We start from the raw sequence: 23,236 nt of genomic DNA, 5'->3' as shown, positions 1-23,236 counted from the left end.
CTGACCACGCACAGCGAGCTAGATTAATAATACACTGGCGTCAAATTCATTTGAGCTCAAAAGAGTTGACGTATTGTTGGAATATGAGTCCTGATTAAATAAGAGGATCAGAAAGAGAATTATCAAGAAGAGTTGAGTGTTTAAGGAGAACAAACAATTCAAGTCGGCCAACTCAAACTCTATGATCTTTAGTAAGTTAAGAGAAAGCTCAAGGGTGAGCATACACATCAACCTTCTTGAATCGACACACAAGGAAGGTAAATACTTATCATAATTAGTGTTTACCTCAAATTAAATCAACTTACCATGGTGAAAATCATAGTTAATCGATATAAGTTTATAGGCAAACGCATCCCATGCATCATGTATCATGCATCTATTTGTTTGATATAAACAACAAGTGCAAATAAGTATTTATTAGGAAGGACGCCAACACAATCACCCTATAACCCATAATTTCACAAACATTTGCTAAGGGCATAATTTTGTGCCCAAATATCTGGTAAAATCTTACCAATGTCAATCTAAAACCTGTCAATATTAAAATAATGAGTACCTAAATACAGTTTATTTACGGAGGAGGTTAATATATGCGAAAAACTATTATAGTAAACCGACCATTCCGAGGAAAACTTCTAGTGCATTGAACAAGTATAAGCGACTCAAAACGAAAGGGACTAATGAAGAGCAAGACACCTTTTACACATCATTACACAAAATGTCGGAGACAAATTTACAAACAAGATAAAGGGACTATTTTCAAAAATGGCTATGGGGTGTAAGAGTATATTTTTAACTTTTTTTTTAAAATAAAATTAAAATTCAAACTCGTTTGCACGAAAAAATTTGAGGTATCTGCTGGAATATGAACTTGCATGACTATTGATTGGATAAAGGAATATACAAAGGAAAGCTATAGCTTCTTAATTATGCCCATTTATATGCACTGCATGCCCTAAAACACGAAATATAATTATCAAATATTGTAATTTCCTTTACTGTTTACTATTACACCTCTGGGCCTCTGATTAAGAGTTGTTTGGATTGACTTATTTTAAGTGTTTATTGGTTTTCACGCACTTTTATAAAAAAATGCTTAAAAGCACTTACTTTTAGATATGAAAAATATAAAAATAAGCCAAAAGTCAAAAGTTAGGTATAACCAAATTATGACTTTTACCTTATAAGCTATTTTTTAAAAGTCAATCCAAACACTCGCTGTATCTTCGTAAGTGTCATGCTAGAGACCGAACTCTCATTATTTCACATTATCCAATTCCTGACGTGGAACCAAAGAACTCTCTAGTGCCAACAAGGAATATTAGTTGTAGGATATCAGTCCACTAAAGATAATATTTGGCCTTATCTAACATTATCCAAATCCTAAGGAGGGAAACCAAAGAACTCTTTGGTGTTAACAAGGGCTATTGTCTACTAATGTTTTGACTACATGCTACTATTTCCTAATTCATTTATATAAACTTTTTTCCGAAAAGAATTGAAACATTATTATTTGGAAAACTATTATCATTAAACCTGAAAAGGTTCTTCAAAAAGATTTTTCCAAAATGTATTTTCTCTCAAAAATATTTTTTTTCTAAAAACCTTTTCATGAAATACTTAAATAATATATACTTACTACTTAGGTACTTAGTCGAGGTTTCGTCTTAGGTGAGGTCAATGGCGGAACCTGAATTTTAATTAAGGGGATTTAAATATGAAAAATTAAAGATACGAAGAAATCAATAAGATTCAACATATAATCTACGAAAAAGGTCCAAATATGCCATTGTACTATACGAAATTGAGCACATTTGTCCTTCGTTAATACTTTAGCTCAAATATGCCCTTACCGTCACATAGTTGGTCCATACATGCCTTTAGAGTTACACAATTGCCCCATATATGCCCTTTTCGAAACGGAATCCACCCAAACTAATTAGCTATTTCGTTAATTGTATTAAAGTGTATTACAAACACTATTTACTTTTTATTAGTACTTTTTTTCTTTACCTTTCTATTTTTTTTTTCTCTTTCCCCCCCTCCCCTTTTCTTTCTCCCTTATCCGATTTCCTCCATTACTGATGTATTCTCCATTTTCGTCACCAATTTCACTTGACAAAACTCACGAATTCCAATTACTAAGAAAATTCTCCTATAAGAATATTTTTATAGATCATATGTTTGTCAATTTTTTAATTTTTATTGAACATATATTTAGTTCTAAAAAATTTAACAAAGTAAGATTGAAATAATATTTATGTAACAAAAAACTCAAAAAATCCAACAAAACCGATCAATCCAAACCGATATAATTGGTTTGGTTTGGTATTGATAAAAACCGAACCAACCCGTTCAATGTATACCCCTAATTTACATAGTTAATAAAAAAATAGAAAATGTCCAGCTGAAAAAAGATGAAAAAGACTAACAACTCAAATTTATAATACTACAACTTGAACTCTAGGCTTTTAATCAATAAATTATCTTTCTGGAAATAATTTAAATATTTTGGTCTTTTGAGTATTGTTAAAGGTTGAGATATTTTTATTATTTTAAAGTTTAAACCATAATTTTTGGAATAATTTAATTTCGTTATTTAGAGGGCCAGTGAAATTGAAACTTGATTACCTTATGGGAGAATTTTCTTATTAATTGGAATTTATGAGTTTTGTCAAGTGAAATTGGTGACGAAAATGGAGAAGACATCATTAATGGAGGAAACGGATAATGGAGAAAGAAAAAGGAAAAAAAAAGAGAAGAAAAGAAAAAAGAAGAAAGAAAAGAGAAAGGTAAAGAAAAAAATTACTAATAAAAAGAAAATAGTGTTTGTAATACACTTTAATACAATTAACGAAAGAACTAATTAGCTTTGGTGAGTTCCGTTTCGAAAAGGGCATATATGGGCCAACTGTGTAACTCTAAGCGCATATATGGACCAACTATGTGACGGTAAGAGCATATTTGAGCTAAACTATTAACGAGTGACAAATATGCTCAATTTCATATAATACAAAGGCATATTTGGACCTTTGCCCTATAATCTATATACATGAAAATTTTGACCTGGCTACAGTATATGTCACTTACTCTTCTGATGATGTACGAAGAAGTCAATAAAATTCAACATATAATCTACATATATGAAAAAATTAGCCTACCTAGAGTAAATGTTTTAGGCGAATTATATGTCATTTCTATTAGAAAATTTTTCTTATAATTGCAAATTTTTTAAATACATGGAATAAGTTTTCTTTCATTTTAAAAAAAAATATAAAACTTTTCTCCAATGCGTTGATTGAATTCTCTCCTTTTTAAAAAAGGGGAAAAACACCAACTTTGCCAAAGTAAGAATCTAAGGAAACGAGTATCTCTACGTGGCACACCCTGTTTCTACATTTTCTTCACTGCCCATAGGATAAAACACACTAGTTTTCGTGGCGGGTCGATCACAATATCACTGCTTTATTCACTTTGCCAGTTGCCTCCATTTATGTGGTGGGAATTTTCGTCTGTCACTATCACTGCTGACTTGGTTGATCTGATTAATTTCAATAACAAAATTCTCCTCCGAAATTCTCAATTTCATCACTTGCTCTGCAAAAAAACAATTGCTAGAGAGCAACAATTTTTGAGCACCAAAATCTTTTTCAGATGAGTGCTACTACTGCAACATTCACTCCAGTAGCATTTAGCAACAACAACAATCCTTACAATCCAATATGGAGAAAAGTACCCAATTCACTACCAAATCCAATATGGACAACTTCCACTACTACAAACTGCAAGCTCTCCAACAGTTCCTTTATTTCACGAGCAACTTCTTCATCGTCAAGCCCTGAAACTGAAAACGAAAAGAAAAACAAGAAGAAGAAAAAAAAAGTAGTAATTGAAAACGAAGAGCTAAAGCAAGAACCAGAGCCGGAACCAGAACAAGAGCAACAACAAGAGTTACATTCATCTTCAGTTTCAGTTATAAAGAGATTGGATGATGTGAACCCAGTAGGATTAGGGAGACGTTCGCGTCAAATGTTCGATGAAGTGTGGCGTAAGTTTTCGGGATTAGGGCAGATTTCGAGAACAATCCGTTCTGATGATGAGAGTACTCTGCTTATTAGGGAAGGTGGGCCCATGTGTGAATTTGCAATTCCTGGTGCTCAGAATACTACTGTCCTTGTTGTTGGTGCGACTAGCCGTGTTGGTAGAATTGTTGTGCGCAAACTCATGCTAAGGGGTTACACTGTCAAGGTCCATTTCTCGATTACATCCTCCAATTTACCTTTTGTCCTATTGCTCTCTCTCTCTCTCTCTATATATATATATATATATATTTCTTTTTTGTAAAGAATTTTTACACTGTAGCATATTTAGCAGGTAAATTGCTCTATTTCTAGTTTCGTAATGTCGCTTTTTCTGGATAGTTACATGTAGTTAGTTATCTGTTAGGTTCTTTCATTCTATCAGTGTATAGAAGGTAAGTTCGTTTAGTAATTGCATATAGTTTCTACTAAGGCGAAACTGGGATTTGAACAATGTAGGTTCGAGTTCAGGATTCTACTACAGCCCATCTGATTTACTAGGTTCAAAATCTATTGTTTGTACTTATTCGGTGGATTTTTTAACATATATACAGGGTTAGGGATGGAGCCAGAGTGTGGGATACGAGTTCGGCCGAAACCACTAGCATTTGTTCAAACCATATATTTTTCTTAAGAATTTCATTGATTATGTACACATTATTAATTTAGAACTCAGTAACTTAAAAGGATTACAATCTGAAACCCATAAGGTTCAAATCCTGGCTCCGTCTCTGTACAGGGTCTAAGCAAAGGCTACTGGGTTCGGATGAACCCATTAGCATACTCTACATCCGCCTCTGAGTTTCTCCTCTTTCCAACTATTGTCATTTACGTATGGCTAGAGGCTGATTTAGCATATAATTAGCAGGTTGCAAGTGCACCAATATCGCTGAGTTGGACTATGTATGTGCATATAGAAAGTCTAATTAAAATGTTTTAGATATGTATAGGTGATGCTAGCGAGTTGGAATTAAGGTTAGTGACGTTAGTTGTTATTCAGACACTTACTTTTGACTGGTGTTTGACAGGAGTTTATTGAATTTTATTGGTTTTATGACAGTGTAGGTATAAGTGTGAAATTTAGAGAATAGAGTAGTGGAAAGGATATAGAGGATTCTTATAGCTGACCTGAACTAGTTTGGAATTGACGCGTAATTTTAGACGTATATATTTTAGGAATTCACGGCCTTTAAATCCTAAATCCACCTTCGAATGGTGCTCCTCCATTTATCTATATAATTTCCTTTTTCCTGTTGAATAACTTTACTTGATATCCGGCTGAGATAGAAGTCATCACTTACATTTGTTTTACATTCCCGAGCAGGCTTTAGTAAGGAAAGCTGATCCGGATGTGGTTGACATGTTACCAAGATCCGTGGAGTTGGTGACAGGGGACGTTGGTGATCCTTCTAGTCTAAAAGATGCAGTGCAAGGCTGCAGCAAAATCATCTATTGTGCCACTGCTCGTTCTTCAATCACGGGTGATCTCATCAGAGTTGATCATCAAGGGGTTTACAATCTAACCAAAGCTTTGCAGGTATTAGTTTCCGTCCACTATCTTGTTTGGTCCATTTTGGCGAGGTTATACTAATTACTTTTCCATGTTGTCCTCATAGAGCACATTCTATCTCCCAATAGTTGAGTTGATGTCTGACAGTAGTTTGAATGGCAACATTTTCCTTTCAAAATGCTGCATAAGATGCTTGTCGTAATACTGCTAGCGCTAGTCAAGCAGAGTCAATTAACATATCTTCTTGTCATTAAACGATGTGAATTTTTGTTGTATATCCATATGTATCTCGATTCGATGGAAATGTAGACATCCACCCCATAAGATAATCGTCCTTCAATTGACACCATTTAGACGAGATACTTGTACTGGAATATCAGAGTGATATCAGATAAGGACAAGTTTTCATATAGTAAATTGACACATCTTAACAAAGGTATTTTTATCTAGTAATATCGATATCCATATTTAACTAGTCAAATCTGATGAAGAACTTGCGGCTGAATTCTGTATAACAGATTTACTTTCAGGAAAAAGAACTAAGTTTGTGCTAGGAATGTAGTCAAATTATAGATTGTCCATTTCCCCTTAATATTTTGATGATTTGCTTTTCTTCGTTAAAGGTCAGAATTATCTTTTCTTAGTTAACTGGGCCATTGGTGTACTTTTTCTTTAACTAATAAGTTGAACTGCTTCCTCAGAAATGCTTTAAATTCCTGCAATGATATTTAGCATACACAACTGAGATCCAATTACAATCTTGGGCAACAATTTTTTTTTTTAGTGTATAGGCAGCTTTAAGAATATTGTTGATGTATAAGAGGGCCAGCTTTAAGATAAAGCTGGACAAGAGTACATCCAAAAACCACTTTACAGTGACTTTCTCTTCTCATTGCACAAATGAGATATTCATAAAGCGTCCGGTAACATTTGGAAGTATATCCCAGCAGTAGTTTGGTGGGTCACATGGAGAGAAAGAAATGCTAGACTTTTGAAAACAAAAAGGAAAATGTAGTTAATCCCGGGCAACTATTATTTGTGCATTTTCAAATACTTCCCTTGTTGAAATGATCAGTCTGTAATCTGTATATGCATTCTGTTTCAAAAATTGTAGGACTACAATAATAAACTAGCACAGCAACGCGCCGGGAAGAGTAGCAAAAGCAAGCTTTTAATTGCAAAATTCAAGTCTGAAGATTCATTGAACGGGTGGGAAGTCCGTCAAGGGACATATTTCCAGGATGTGGTTGCTTCTAAGTATGATGGAGGAATGGATGCCACGTTTGAGTTTACTGAAAGCGGAGAGACTATTTTTTCAGGTAACCAGGAAAGATGATCTCAGGTCTTGAAAACATGTATACTTTGTTTTGTGAACACATTTGGGGGCTTGTAGTCCCATTTATTGCAATGTGGTGCTAAGTAAGACGAGTTTGAGTATGTTTATGAAATATTGAATTTCAGTGATGCAAACTTTTGATCCCTGTTTTCTAAGTTTTCTTTCTCTTTGCTCATCCAAGGATATGTTTTCACAAGAGGAGGCTATGTTGAATTGTCAAGAAAACTGTCACTTCCTTTAGGTTATACTCTTGACAGGTATTTACTATCAATGTCAATTTTTCTTTTTCTTTTTTACTCCTTCACGATGCTATTTTTCCCAGTTGTTGATTTATGCTTACTGCATATACTTGTGTCAATATTGATATTTTGATTCTTAGGTACGAGGGTCTAGTATTCTCTGTTGGTGGGAATGGGAGATCTTATGTTGTAATTCTTGAAGCTGGTCCTTCAGCAGATACAACCCAAAGCAAACTGTATTTTGCCAGAATTAGCACAAAAGCAGGATTTTGCAGGGTGAGCTCGGATTTACGGAGTGGAGGAAAATTATTAATTGAGTAATGCCTCCAGTATGAATTCTATTAATACTTTAGTTTTTATTCTAATGTTTTTGCATATGCACATGTTTTCACAGGTGAGAGTTCCATTTTCCTCGTTTCGGCCGGTGAGTCCAGACGATCCACCACTGGATCCATTCCTTGTTCATACCTTGACCATACGCTTTGAGCCTAGAAGACAGGTCTGCCCTCAACCTGAAGCATTCCCTTTATCATTGTTGCCATTTTCATTTCTTCGTAAGTTTTAACTGTTTCTTTTATGTTATATTAGGGTTACCATATTTCTGGAATGCCACATGTTCTTTTTGTATATGAATCAAATTGCATATACACTCGAGCCCACTCCACATTATTTAAGTATAGAGCAGGAGCAAAATCTTGAAATAAAAAAATAGATCAATAGACCAGGCTTGATGAATATATATGGATAATTGAGGAGTCATTTCAATAATTCTTATTTGCTTATGTAGGGAAACAAATTATATTTATTGCTAAAGCACTTTAATCTTTTTTCTTTCTTGAAGTATTTGACCAATTTTGTTAAGGAAAAAGAGCTATTTTCACTAGAAGATCCAATCCTAATAACAAAATTCATTGTCCTACCTGCAAAAGCCTGCTCTAGGATAGATACCTTAAGCATACTCTGACATAAATCCTTGTAACATCTCAAAGTAGAATTCACACTACCCTCCCCAGATCCCACTTGGGATTTTACTGGGTTGTTGTTGTTGTTATTTCAAAGTAGAATTCAACTGTTTTCCGGTGCTTGTTGCTGATACTTGGTATCTGTGAGAAAATAATACACGTAAAATTATATTTTATTGATCTCTTTAACTATAATACAAGGATCCCTAGTTATAATAATACACAATGCATACACTAATCCTATTCCATGTGGGACCATACTTATTTATACAACTACTAACTACCTAACACTCACCCTCAAGCCGGTGCATATTAATCATACTAGTATCTATAAACGTTCGTTGCACGTTAATAATGGCACATGATGGTTTAAATATTTATTTATATAAAGGAACAATAAAATTTAATTAATGAGAGAAATTTTATATATAATAATACAACAATCATCTAAATGCGAAAAATATTGTTGCATTAGCATAATACATGACTTCAAAATGAAAGGACATCAGAATTACACAAATGATCAATTTTAGTCATGTTAAGTAGATAATTATGTATTATAGTTTAAAGGTATCTAATGTGGTGGTATCTTACCGAACACTTCTTTATAAACGATGTTTTTTTGTATATGTTTCCTTCTAATGCTTTGATTGCTCTGCCATAATCAGAACTCTTGTTGTCAATATTGATATCTCTCTTGAAAGTGCAACATATAGTTATTCGTGTAAGAAAACATATTGTTGTAAATATAGTCCAATATTTAGGATGTTTGTCCTTGTGCTTTATTTATTATAACTACAAAACATAAACATACTGAAAATTCTTTTCACACAAATTTAAAAGGATATTCTTTAGTTTCGGAAGACGAAAGTTGAATTCGGGGATAAACACATACTTAGAAGCACATTAACCAGTATCATAAGTTCTGCATGTATGCCGTTATTGTCAAAATTTCTATATACCAGATGTGTACTATTACATAAGCTATTAAGCGGATCTAAGTTTTTAGTAGCATGACGACATATTTTTCTTCAATATCAACCTATATGCAATGGAAGATTAATTTTAACTTAGTCTATTATATATATGGTGACACTAACATACGTAAGAAATAATGAACTTGACAACAAACATGTACGGTAGAAGGCCGTTTGATATTAAAGTATTTAAGTATTCTTCATGGTAGTAATTGTTGGTATCATTTTCTGTTAAGTCAAAACTGAAAAATATTTTGTTTTTACCATAAAATTTAGCAATCAATCTTTTATTTAGTTGATCAACATATTCATTTCTGTTAGCTAAGATAGCTCTTTAATTTCTATCATATAATTTGCACAAATTATGTTTTAATCTAATGATGAAAATATTTTCCTTATTAAACATACTACTATTACCATTAGGATTGATAACCAAGTGTTCTAGAAGAACCAAATCATCTTTTATTGGATGCTCTTCTTCGTTTCCGACACGAAGCAAGAAGTCACTAAATGTTGGATCTGTTCTTACTTTAATATTTCTCGTCATTTGAATATTTTTCATTTGAGTCCATAAATATAATTTTGGCAAGCTAGCTTTACAGTTTCTGCTTTCGTCAATTTTGGTACTACTGATCGTACTTGACAGAATTCACCTCCCAAACTATTACTTTTCCACCAAACAATTCATTGATATCCAATCTATCTCTAAAACTCTGGGCGATTGTTTCGATCGTTTGACGCTTAGCCAAAAGCGCTTCATACCATATTATCACTTTTGCTTTTCTTATAAATTTAGCACTAATGCTCTGCTTTGATATATTTGTGGTAGTTATTTCAGTTATTTGAAAAGGTATATCAAATCTAAAATGAGTTGTACGACCTCATAATAAAATCATTGCTGGTACATCACTTGTTCTTATTGCTAACAATATCATGCCTCTTGATTTGACATTTTCAAGTAATGCATGACATAAGAATATTATTTCGATTCCGCCGGAGGTATCTACAAAGTATAATTTCGCTATACCAGAGTCGACTTTTTATAATATAGTCTTGAAAGCTTATTATTGTTCAGGATTTAGCTTTGATTGTGCTTCCTCAAACACTTGTATGGCCTTCTTAATATTATACTAATCTTTTTTACTTTGTGATCTATTTTTGTAAATCTCTAACACTCTTTTTATGGAATAAATTTATGTACCCTAAGATATATTTTTTTAACTTGAAAAATAATTTTACTCATATGATGAATTTAAACAACAATTTAATTGGAACCTCTTGCTAAATAATTAATTGAAAGATTTGATTATTTGGTTTTAGCATAAAAAATAATTTATTTTCTGTTGATTCAGATTCTTAATATTAGTTCATCTCATGTTTGAATATTTAACCGTAATTATAATTTTATCGACCATAAATTTTATTTTCAAAGAGTAAAAAGATCGTTCTGACATACCACTTTTAGATCTTTGTGTTTACAAAATCATTAGTGGTATTGACTCTTACCAACCTTTTTCTTTCTCTTTGTCACACATTTATATTCTTAAAAATTTTCTTAGTTGTTCTTTAATACTTGGGTATATTTTTCTATATTACACAAAAAATTAATAATAAAAAAATATTATTTGAGTAGGAAAGCATTTCAAATATAATATAATAATATATTATCGTGGGGATTTTCTCCCAATTTCAATGCTTTATGCAGTCCGTTTAACATTACTTTTATTTTTTCTTGGTATTGAATATTATAGAGTTGTAATGTATTACCAATATGAAGGATTCTTATGAAATTGATTTTATTAACCCTTCCTAGATATTTTTAATAAGAATTCAATAGACATATTGTATTAACTTTAAAATCTTAAATATTAAAAAAATTAACATAGTAGTTATTGTAGTCCAAAAAAATAAGTTATTACAGTTATATCATTTCCCTATGAGTTCTTCTGTTTAATGTTTTAGGGCTATTTTGGTCTATCAATATTGTATTCGTGTTTTATAATAATATATAGGCTCTCCTGTTTCTAAATGGATTTGGACAATACAATACGTTTTCAAATTAAATTAGTAATAAGAATTTTTTAAGAAGTATATGCTAAAAGTAATAAGATTACATGGCTAAAAATATGTCCATATCCCGAAAGTAATTATACTAATAGGAAATCTAACGTGTTCCTAAAGGTATTAGGTTTACATGCTAACATGTGGATTGTGGTATTATATATCTATGCCCGAAAATAATTATACTAATAAGATTCCTAAAGGTAATTATGTAGGATTCCTAACGTGTAATATTATGTCCTAAAACTAATAGGATTAGAAAGCTAATGTCTAGAATTCCGGTTATATCCTTTTATTGTGATTTATTATGCTTAATATTAAAAGGTTATTTTTGTAAACCTCATGCTTTTATAATAATATAGATGTACCGAGCTTGTTACATATGTAACTAATATGAGCACTGGTGAGGGACTTGGTGAAAATATCGGCAAGCTGATCACTCTGTGTTTTATCGGCATTCTGCTATCTCTGATCACTATCTAACCGTGTTGTCATTTGCTACAGAGGCCAATTGATGGACCTAGTGGGGTGAACCAAGATTTGAGAAGCTTTCAGCTAATTATGGAATATATTAAAGCTTTGCCTGTAAGTTCAGTTGTCTGTTTGTGCAACAGCATAATGTGATACTTCCGTTTCTTCCTGTTTTTGCTTATGATCTGCATATAACAGTCATAATCTATGAGCTGAAAGGAATTTGACTGGTAACTGTTTTAGTATCTTCAAGATAATTTACAGTCTAGAGAGTTCCTGATAAAAGTACTCCATTCTACTTTCAGCTTTATTTTCTATATTTACCTCAGTTGGCCGCAAAAGTTTGGAGTTCCGTCAATTTGGTTCAACCTGTGAAATGTCCTAGTTCTTGGATAAACTTAAAATGCATGTAATTAACATGCTAAAATTATTGATTCCCAAGAGTTAATTTGAGTCCCACTCTCAAATTGATGGTCATTGGTGATTAGTGCATTCAATCAACCCATTATTATCTGCTAGCCGCCATGTCCTGACCAATACTGAAGCCAGGGACCACTCAGTATTCCTTCTTCGAGCTGCTCATTTCCCCATTTATGTGATAGATGACAACTTTAATCTCCATCTAGCTCTATGTTCATTACTGTGGCAGGTCTTTGTCAATGTAAAAGAGAATACTTGTTCTCTTTTTTCGAGAAGTGACGTGTTTTTGGCGTAGTATTCTATGATTCTACTGCTCACTCAAAACATTTTTATGTATGCTTAAATAGAAACCAAAGTAACAAGTACACCATTGTGGTAAAACTCTAGGATCTTGGTGCCACAAGTTTGCCATTTTAGCAAGCCTTGATTGGAGGTTATGCTTACATAGATTCATATCAATTGCCCTTGCATGCATATTGGAACAGGAATAACCAGTAGTGGTGGAGCACTCTCTCTCTCTCTCTCTCTCACACACACACACACACACACACACACTCACAGAGAGCTTTTTTTTTGTAGGGAAGGGGTGTGGATATTACTTTCACAGAAGTGGTCTGCTTGTTATTATTTCATCCTTCTTCAACCAATTCTTTTATAGCTCCTACCTGGCATTTTCTGACCAGTCTTTACGTTTCTTGTGTGGTTGTCTGCTCAAAAGATACTGGGAAGGAATTTTAAGACATAGCTCTGGATTCAGTATAATACTTTTAAGTTCTAAATCGTAAAGATGCGCAAGTTGGCCCAGATACTACCATTATCCTCACCAACAGAAAAGTTCTAAACCTTGTGACATTTGTGTGTTGAAGCACTGACTGCAGATTTTAGGTGACTTAGTAGTTGGTGGGATACAACTTATAGATCTCTTCGCTGTTTGGATATAAGTAAAAGGTTTATAAATAGTCGTGTTTTCGGATTGTGCTATTGCTTTTCTTTTTCATCAGTTATTTAAAATGCTGATTTGGTTGAAGAATCATTTGTTTGATACAAGAAATATGTTGGACTATCTACTTATTACCAAAGGGATTGTAAATTTGCAGACTGGGCAAGAAACTGACTTTGTCTTAGTATCATGTACGGGGTCGGGAATAGAGCCTACAAGACGGGAGCAAGTTTTGCGAGCCAAGAGGGTGAGCTCTTCTTCAAAATCTTCCTTCATTAGTTTTCTTGGATTAAAACTGATTCCCTGGTTTTTTGAAATTTTCTAGGCCGGTGAAGATTCATTAAGGAGGTCTGGCCTTGGATACACAATAATTCGCCCAGGTCCCCTGATGGTAAATATGTTTTCCTATTGTTCATGTATTGGTATTCACTTTGAACTGGAAATAGCGAGTCAATGATTGGCTTCTGGTTAACTTTAGGATTGACCTTGAGCAATAAGGCGAATTTGTATCAGCTTTTGCTTTGCTCAGAATTAGGTACCCCATTTAGGCCATTTAATCTTACATCACATATGGTTTGTCGATAGGTTGTATCAAGGCTTTGAGTGGGAGAGCAAGAAGTGTTCTTTCTCCTTATTTGTCAGAACAAGTGTTAACCTGTTGCTTAAGAACAATGCTCTAAAGTTCATTGAAAGATAAATCAAATGCAAAGAGTTAGAGTAGGATGGAATTAGTTATCAGTGTGGTGGTAAAGATGTATTTCTATGGGAAGTTCTGCTTAGCGGCTTCCAAATAATGTGGTATTCCACTAATCAAATGCTAAAGGAAGCAGGGGCTCGATTTAGCAGTTGTACCACAAATTATTTCAAATTCTATTGAAAGTAATGAGAGACCTACCACCCAAAATATTATATTATAGCAAAATGTGAAGATTTTTAACGATTGGTTCCTGCAGGAAGAACCAGGTGGTCAACGCGCGCTCATATTCGATCAAGGAAATCGTATATCCCAGGTAAGAGTCATACTGTACTCATGAGAGTATTACTGCACTTACAATTGAGCTTACATTTCGTAAGGGTAAATGCAGGGAATCAGTTGTGCTGATGTGGCTGACATATGTGTGAAGGCATTGCATGATTCGACAGCCAGAAACAAGAGCTTTGATGTGAGGAACACTCTATTTGTTTCGATAGCACAGTTTGAAAAAGTGGCTATTTACCTTTTTTCCCTTGTCTAGGTATGTTATGAATACGTAGCTGAACCCGGGAAGGAGCTGTACGAGTTGGTAAGGCCTTTAATTAGCAGATTTTATCAATTGAAAAATCTCGACGACATACCTAGTGTAGTCCCACAAGTGGGGTTTGGTTCAATTGAAAAATCTAAGGCAAAATATCGTACAGCATTTACTTCACTTTCTGGATGAATTTGTCCTTCTACCAATAATATCTTGTTTCTCATTTTAGTTTCTTATATACATTGCAGGTTGCACATTTACCTGACAAAGCAAACAACTATTTAACACCAGCACTCTCAGTACTGGAGAAAAACACATGATCCTGCTCGAAGTTTGTTCAAGTTACAATCTTCATTCAATCTCTAACAGAAGGTATTGCTGCGAGACTTACCAAGATCTTTTTGACTATGAGGAATATTTTCTGTCTGTATCAGTTCTCAAATATATGTGTACATATATATTTATGTATATGGCAATAGTATTTTTTTTCATTTACCGATGGCCGTGTATAGATTAAAAGCAAGCACTGCCATAAGTTATTTTGTTTACTGGAGAACACTCGTTACAAAGTGAATAGCAGTCCAACATATTCATCTTTCTCTTTTATTGTTCTTGGAAAATGGAATGAGAAAAAAATTTAAAACTCCAATGTCTTCAGCTGACTTCTCTACTAAGGGGAAACAAAAAAAAACCCAGAGAAACCAGGGATGACACTCCATGTATTCATATAAGGATAGCCAATCTAGGCTTAGGTTGGAGCACGCTGCAAAAAAACTTACATGCACTTTAATAATATGTATTCTCACTTTAATATTTGACTCTTATGGTTAAATCGCTACCTCTCTACCCCAGGGTAGGGGTAAAGTCTGTGTACACACTACCCTCCCCAGACCCCACTAGTGAGATTATACTGGGTTGTTGTTGTTATATGGTTAAATCGCTTGTTTTGATGTAAAATACTGAATGCGGGTAAGTAGGCAAAACTAGTTAGGAGTCCAAGAAACTGTTACCTGATTTGAGGAGAAGATACATTGCAGAAAGATAATGCCAAGCTCAGTTTACTTTATTTGATGGCTCACTCAAGGAGAACAGGCAAATACGAGAGAATGCCACTCAAATTTTGTGAACAATTCACTGCAAACAGAAGCCAAAAATATAGCTAGTTAAGTGCAGCTAAGAATGCTTACTTTACTTGCAAAGGATATTATATAATATTTCTATGTATTAAATATCTATGACGATGTTTAACTAGCTCAGTAGCTTCATAAGAATTCTTCAACAAGCTGGTTAGGATTAGTTGATGGAAAAAGAAAAAAAAACACAAGGTTTCTATTTCCCAGAAAAAGAACAAAAAAGAAGTAAACACCATCTCATAGATGGATAACCTTGTGCCAGCATTTTGGAATGGATCAGGTATATGGACATCATTTATAACAAAATATTACTTTAGGTAACATCTAGGTAAGTATGTAGTATTATTCCACAACTTTCATTCTAAGGCATGAGTTCTATTTACTTTGAGTTATACTTGTATAAATTGATAATGTTTTTTGTTGGAAAATAAAAAATTCATAACCAAGTGTATGTATTTATATCTGCTAGTTCAATGGACAAGAATTACTCACTTAAGGGTATTTTTTCCATTTAAATATAGTTTAATCCCCAAATTGTTAATACACATGTTCTCATTATAACTTAATATATTATTTAATACCTCCAACCAAATATTGCATTAAATATATGACAATTATTTTTTATTATGCATTTAATCAAATGTTGTATTATGTTATGTGAAAATTTGTTCTACGAGTAATTTATAGCACATAATCAACCAAAAATCGTAAGCTTCCTGTCACGACCCAAAATCTGTCGTAATGATGCCTATCTTAATACTAGGCAAGCTGATAACCTCAATAAACCACAAATTCCTTTAAGTTTGAAAACACAATAAATAAATTTAAGAGTAAAATCCCACAATTTTTGATACAAAATATTGTCTTTATACCATACACTCCCAAAACCCGGTGTCACTAAGTACATGAGCATCTAAATGACAACACAGTCTGACTGATAAAAATACTATCTAAAATTATAGAACAATACAAATAACCGAAAGGAAAGAGAGTCAAGGTCTGCAGACTCCAAGCAGTTACCTCGATAGTCTCCAACAGATAAATCTCCAAATCTAGCAACCGCCGTATTCGGAAGTACATGGATCTGTACACGAAGTGAAGAGTGTAGTATGAGTACAACCGACCCAATGTACTAAATAAGTAACAAGATTAACCTTTGGGCTGAAAGTAGTGACGAGCTCAATAATTATAGTCCAGTCATAGAAAATAAAAGTACAAAAATGTAGGCATACTTTCAAGTTCCACAATTAAACTCAATACAAGAAAATAGATTAAATCCGAATGATACGAGGATTATGACATTTCTACGTTTACATGCCAATGTACATGTCATATGTGATGCAACATAATAAAAACCTCTCGTACTCAACATAATATCAACTGTTCTCACTGTGGGGAGTGCAGACTCCAGAGTGGCTCCTTCAGTCCAAGCGCTATAATAAGTCATTTAGGCTTGCTGCGGCGTGCAACCCGATCCCATAACAATAAAGCCTATAAGGCCTGCTGCGACGTGCAACCCGATCCATATAATAATAAATATATATAAAGCCAATATGGCTTGCTGCGTCGTGCAACCCGATCCCATAAATATCCTCACAAATGGATGAACATGACTGAGTATGAAATTTACATTTTAAAAAACAGTTAATTCAACAGCAATACGACCCCTGTGAGTCCCAAAATATTGGTACGTAGCCTAAACATAATCTTTAATATGAGTCTCAGCTCAAATTTCTCTAACACGTAGAGGATATGTGGATAATGACATCATTATTTGATTATGCAACTCCACGAAAATAATTAAGAAGTAGTTTCTATGGTGCACGCCCACACGACTGTCTCCTAACATGTGCGTCACCTCCAAATAATTAATTTAGGGATTCATACCCTTAGAACCAAGTTTAGAAGTATTACTTACCTCAAACCATGCAAATTCTCTATTCCAATATGCCCTTGCCTCGCGAATCGGCCTCTGAACGCCTCGGATCTAGTCACAATTAATTCGATACAGTCAGCACAAATGACATGAATCAATTCCATATGAAAATACTAAATTTCCCAAATAAATCCGAAAATTCACCCAAAACTCAACAGTGGGGCCAACGTCTCGGAACCCGACAAAAGTTACAAAATAAGAATGCACATTCAACCACGAGTCCAACCATACAAAATTTACCAAATTCCGACATCAACTCGACCTCAAAATCTTAAATTCTTATTTTGAAATCCCTAAGCCCAAATTCTCGAATTTCACCTCAAAAACACGTAATCTAGTCGGAATACTCGACGATAATTCAATATTATCGACTAAAAATAGTCATAACTGACTTATCTCAAGAATCCCCGTGAATTCTCTCTGAAAATTTGCCCCAAACCGTGCTTGAAAGGTCCAAAATGACAAAAATCTCGGACCCTTCTATTTTTGTACTATGGCAAGGGCTTTCGCATTTGCGATAAAATTGGCCGCATCTGCGGTCTCGCAGATGCGAGGTCCTCCCTCGCTTCTGCGGCTTCCTTCGCTTCTACGGACAAAAGGTCTGCTTCTGCGGACTCGCCTTTTGCGGCGGCACTGTCGCTTCTGCGAAGCAACCCTCCAGGCTCACTTCCGCTTCTACGATCGACTCGTCGCAAGTGAGAGTCTGCTTCAGCGGTCCTCCATGTGCCCCGACGACCACTGCCCTTTTCCAAGCCCATCCGCTTATGCGCTGCCAAGCTCGCTTCTGCGAGCTTGCACATGCGAGCCAAATTTCGCAGGTGCGATTGTACTAGAAGGCAGAATTTTCCAGGTTTGGTCTAAGTCCAATTTTCGATCCGTTAACCATCCGAAACTCACCCGAGGCCCCCGAGACCTCAACCAAATATACCAACAAGTCTTAAAACATCGTACGAACTTAGTCGAGGCCTCAAATCACATCAAACAACGCTAAAACCACGAATCGCACCCCAATTCAAGCTTAATGAAAATTAACGAATTCCAACTTCTACATTCGATGCTGAAACCTATCAAATGAAGTCACATTGAGTTTAAATTTTGCACACAAGTCATAAATGACATAACAGACCTATGAAAATTTTCAGAACTGGATTTCGATCCCGATATCAATAAAGTCAACTCCCAGTCAAACTTCCAAACCTTCAATTTTCCTAATTTAGCCGTTTCAAGTCAAAATCAACTACAAACTTCTAAATAATTTTCCGGACACACTCCTAAGTCCAAAATCACCATACGGAGCTATTGGAATCATCAAAACTCTATTTCGGAGTCGTTTACACGTAAGTCAATATTCGGTCAACCTTTTCAACTTAAGTCTTCATCCTTGATACTAAGTGTCTCAATCCATTCCGAAACCTCACCGGACCCGAACCAACTACCCCATCAAGTCACATAACAACTGTAAAGCATAAAATGAGCAGTAAATGGGGGAACAAAGCTATAATACTCAAAACGACCGGCCGGGTTGTTAAACTTCCCGGGCAAAGAGCCAAGTAGGCTTGAGGCTCAACTCGTTTGTATTTGAGCTCAACTCGACTCAACTTGGTTAAAATTAAAGCTCGACTCGGCTTGATTTCTGTCAAGATTTGACTGGGACTCAATTAGTTTCAAACTAATCATTACATGACTCAATCGAGCCAACCAAGCTGAGTCGATGCGAATCTAACTTAATTTCCACGTGAATTAAGTAACATGTTTAATGTTAATAGCTACTAACAAATTTATAAATTTTGCACTTCTTTAATTTATTAGATGTAATTACATCTTTAATACACATAGTTTCTTAAGACTAATTTATGGGTAATGCGAAGTGTGATTAATAATTTAAATTTAAGAATTCAAAATTTAATGAAGTTAATATTTGTATTTTTTTCAATTAATTGCTTCTTTATTTTTTATTTTTCGTCTGAAAGTTATATTTATGTTAGATACTATAAGTTTGCATCGTTTGAGTTTGAGTTCCAATTTAAACCGATAATGCGTATAATTCAATTACATTTGGTTTAAGCTATTTGATTAAATAATCAGGGTATTGATTTGATATTGCCTTATTATTTTGAATCGTGTACAACTAATTTACATATAATTTTATATTACTAGTTTTAGTATATGCGCGTTGCACGTGTTCTCATTCTAGTGAAAATAAATTTTTTAAGGATAGCATAAATAATATTCAAATTAGAGATGTATTTGTGATCTAAAATAAAGTTTAACAAAAAATTACAAGTTCCAAAATAATACGCAAAATTTAATAGTAACGTTTAGGAGTTGGGTGCATTCTAATGGTTCTTTCTCTGGTTGTTCTAGTACTTGATCATTGAATAAAAATGTTATAGGAATAATATTTGATTAAAAGGTCATTCAACTTTATATGAATACTTAGTGTACGTATGTTGTTTATATATTCATTTCATATTAGTTATTATAGAATTTATTTGTGATAGTTTACCAACACTTGAAAATTTTCAATCCATTTTTCTCATTTTATTAGAGTGCTAAAAGTTGTACGCTTGTCATTATGATGTCCGATAGGTTGTTTTGAGTACTATCTCTTATTTCAGAGTTCCGAGACATCTATTGGCTTCATTTGATATTTTTTGATTTGCATGCGTATTTTATTTTACCTATGATTTCTTTTTAAAAGAGTTCATTTTACATGCGGACAAATATATATATATATATATATGTGTGTGTGTGTGTGTGTGTGTTGGTATTATTAATCTTGATAATGCAAAGCCAAAGATTTCTTTGTGGTCCCTTTACCTTCGTTATCTTTTTAAAAGACAAAGTCTCCCTCATTAGTTGTGGAAAGTCATTTCCTTCTCTTTATATTGAATTGCTCTTTGTTGGGCTTGTAAAGAGCTAGTAAAAAGCAGTGATCCCGCGCACATGAGAATTAGTCCTGAAGGCAAAACAGGTCGATTTTTCACCCCTACGCGCGAGATATACGTGAGGCATAATCCAAATTTGATTTTGATAAATTTATTTCTTCATTTTTTGTGCTTACCAGAATATGTCCAAATTTATTCTCTTTTGAATTAAATTTTTTAACGTTTGTAACAACTACAATTTAATTTATTGTAACTGCTACTAGAATTCTTGTAACTCCTACATGAATTCTGTAACAACTTTTTTATTTCATAACCCCCAATTAAATTCATATTCTTGTAACAACTCTAACATCTTATCTATATTAGGAGCTGTTGTGTGAAGTTTTCAAATATAGAAAAATACCTTTATCTCTCTTCTTCTTCAACCGAATTCTGGGTAAGTTTTGTGCAAATTCCAAACTTCCAGCCACGAATGCACGTGTTTGGAGGTGCTGTGGAACCTCGGGGACGACGGGGAGTGACCGGTCTTAATGATTTGCACCCAATCGGGCGAAAATAGCTTTCAAAGCAGTGGCTTGCCACGACACAGTATTTTTCGATAAGTTGTTCTTCTTTCCGTCATATTCTTAGTCAATACTATTATGATGACCCAAAATATCATCTTTAAATTTAATAATTATTTTTATGTTCTGAGACCTCAAATAGCACCATTCAGCTTTACTCGACTTGTGTGCGCAGTTCGAATAATTTTTTGGAAAGTCTTTATATGAAAAATTAATTAAAATGTGAAATAGAGCTTTAAAATCAACTGAGTTGACTTCGGTCAACATTTTGAGAAAACGGACTTGTATCATTATTTTGACAGTTCCAGTAGGTCCGTATCGTGATTTGAGACTTGGGCGTATTCCCGGAATCGAATTCGGAGGTCCCTAACTCAAATTATCGTTATTTAACGAAAACTAAAAATTTAAAGGCTAAAGATTTCCAAAGTTTGACCGCGGAGTTGACTTTATTGATATCGGACTCGGATTAAGATTCTAAAAATTTGAATAGCTCTGTTATGTCATGTATGACTTATGTGCCAAATTTGAAGTCATTCCGGATTCATTTAATACATTTCGGTACGCGTTTTGTAAATGGAAAGGATTTGAAAACTCAAGGTTCGAATCGAGATGTGAATTGTAATTTCAATATTGTTTGATGTGATTTGAGACCTCAAGTAAGTCTGTGTTATATTACGGGACTTGTTGGTATAATTGGACGAAGGGTGATGCCGTGCCATTTTCAGAGAGTGCAAAAGCATGAAGGGTGATACCATGCCAAAAGAGAGTTAAAGCATGAAGGGTGATTTCGTGCCAATTATTATTATTTATTTATCAATTTATGGGAGGAATGAGAGTAAAAGCACGAAGGGTGGTACCGTGCCATTTTTATATTATCAGTTGGTCATTTTATTGTTGAGGAATTAATTGGCTGCTAATTGATACTTCTCCTGCTGAAATTATTATATCATCCCCCTTCGCATTTTCCTTCCCAAATTTATAAAGTGTTATTTATTGTATTATTGTTGCTTCGTATTTGTATATACTTGTACAGGTTGTTTACGTACGTGTCCTGTCATAGCCTCGTCACTACTTCGTCGAGGTTAGGCTCGACACTTACGGAGTATATGGGGTTGGTTGTACTCATACTACACTCTGCACTTATTGTGCAGATTTTGGAGTTGGTCCCAGCGGCGTACCATAGACTTTCTCGGATTCAGCTACGCAGAGGAAACTTGAGGTATAACTGCACAACGTTCACAGTTCTGAAGTCCCCTTCTATCTTATGTCAGCTGTGTATTATCTTTCAAACAACTTGAATTTTACTCAAACCTTTATTTATATTATTCTAGTAGCTCGTGCACTTGTGACACCAGATTCAGGGATGTATTTGAATGGTTCGTTTGTTATGATCTTCTGCACTTTATTTCAGTAATGAACTCCTGTTTAATTTAATTTATTTAAAAATAGTTAAAATTATTCTAACGTTGGCTTGCCTTGCAAGTGAAATGTTAAGCGCCATCACGGTCCCGAAGGTGGAAATTTCGGGTCGTGGCAACTATCTTCTAATTTTTCTTACAATTTGAAAGTGATTTTTACATATAATATTTACTAATGGCTATCACTTTGAACAAAATACTTCCTGATCTGTCAAAGCTTGAACCTTTAGATGGAAACAATTATAAGTGTTGGTCCCAGAAACTTTTAATTTTCTTTGAACAGTTAGAAGTTGATTACGTTTTGTTTAATAAATCACCTGCTGATGTTGTTGATGATAATTCTAATACTGTTACTACTGTTATTGTTGATGATACTGCTAAGAAGAAATTTGAAAAAGATAATAAAACTGTTCAAGGGCATCTGCTTAACCATATGACTAACCCTCTCTTTGATTTGTTTATAAATTATAAATCTGCTAAAGTCATATGGGATAGTTTGGAGAAGAAATATGGCGCAGATGATGCGGAAAAAAAGAAGTATGTGGTTCGAAAGTGGATCAAGTTTCAGATGGTTGATAATAAGCCAATCATGGAGCAGGTTCACGAGTATGAAAACTTGATTGCTGATGTTTTGAACGAAGGCATGGAGATGTGTGAGATTCATCAGGCTAATGTTCTGCTTGAAAAGTTTCCACCTTCCTAGAGTGATTACAGAAATTAACTGAAACACAAGAAGAAAAACTTAACTCTTCAAGAACTGATCAGACACATGAGGACTGAGGAAGCAAACCGTCTCAAAGATGAGGAGTCTGAACGACTTAAGGAAAAGATGAAATATCTCTCTCTTAATTCTTCTAAAGCTAACCTTGTGGAATCTTCTAGTATGTTTTTGGTATCTTCTAGTACGTTTGTGAAAGACAGGTTTAAAGAAAAACAGAAGAAAGGCCAGAAGAAAGGACATGTGAAGAAGCAGAATTACTTCAATAAGCTGGAGGGCCATATTCAAAAGTCGAAAGGACCTTGCTATCTCTGCGGCAAAATTGGTCACAAGGGCTTTCAGTGCAACCAGAG

General features: G+C 34.2%; 2 protein-coding genes across 2 annotated transcripts; both read left to right on the top strand.

Moving 5' to 3' along the window:
* The first annotated feature begins 3,423 nt into the window (after positions 1-3,423).
* LOC107798218 (protein HIGH CHLOROPHYLL FLUORESCENCE PHENOTYPE 173, chloroplastic) lies at positions 3,424-14,826 on the top strand. Its single transcript, XM_016621192.2, has 13 exons — positions 3,424-4,248; positions 5,404-5,616; positions 6,704-6,908; positions 7,107-7,182; positions 7,305-7,440; positions 7,559-7,663; positions 11,669-11,749; positions 13,153-13,242; positions 13,321-13,386; positions 13,949-14,005; positions 14,081-14,158; positions 14,231-14,278; positions 14,476-14,826. The coding sequence occupies exons 1-13, from the start codon at positions 3,655-3,657 to the stop codon at positions 14,545-14,547; spliced, it is 1,821 nt and encodes a 606-aa protein (XP_016476678.1). The 5' UTR covers positions 3,424-3,654; the 3' UTR covers positions 14,548-14,826.
* Positions 14,827-22,340: 7,514 nt separating this feature from the next.
* Positions 22,341-22,868, top strand: LOC142169572 (uncharacterized). Its single transcript, XM_075231448.1, has one exon. It carries the CDS (start codon positions 22,341-22,343, stop codon positions 22,866-22,868), a length of 528 nt encoding a protein of 175 aa, XP_075087549.1.
* The last annotated feature ends 368 nt before the right edge of the window (positions 22,869-23,236 follow it).

The sequence above is a fragment of the Nicotiana tabacum genome, chromosome 15 (assembly GCF_000715075.1).
Source record: "Nicotiana tabacum cultivar K326 chromosome 15, ASM71507v2, whole genome shotgun sequence".
NCBI classification, from domain to species: domain Eukaryota; kingdom Viridiplantae; phylum Streptophyta; class Magnoliopsida; order Solanales; family Solanaceae; genus Nicotiana; species Nicotiana tabacum.
This window is presented reverse-complemented; position numbering and strand designations above follow the sequence as displayed.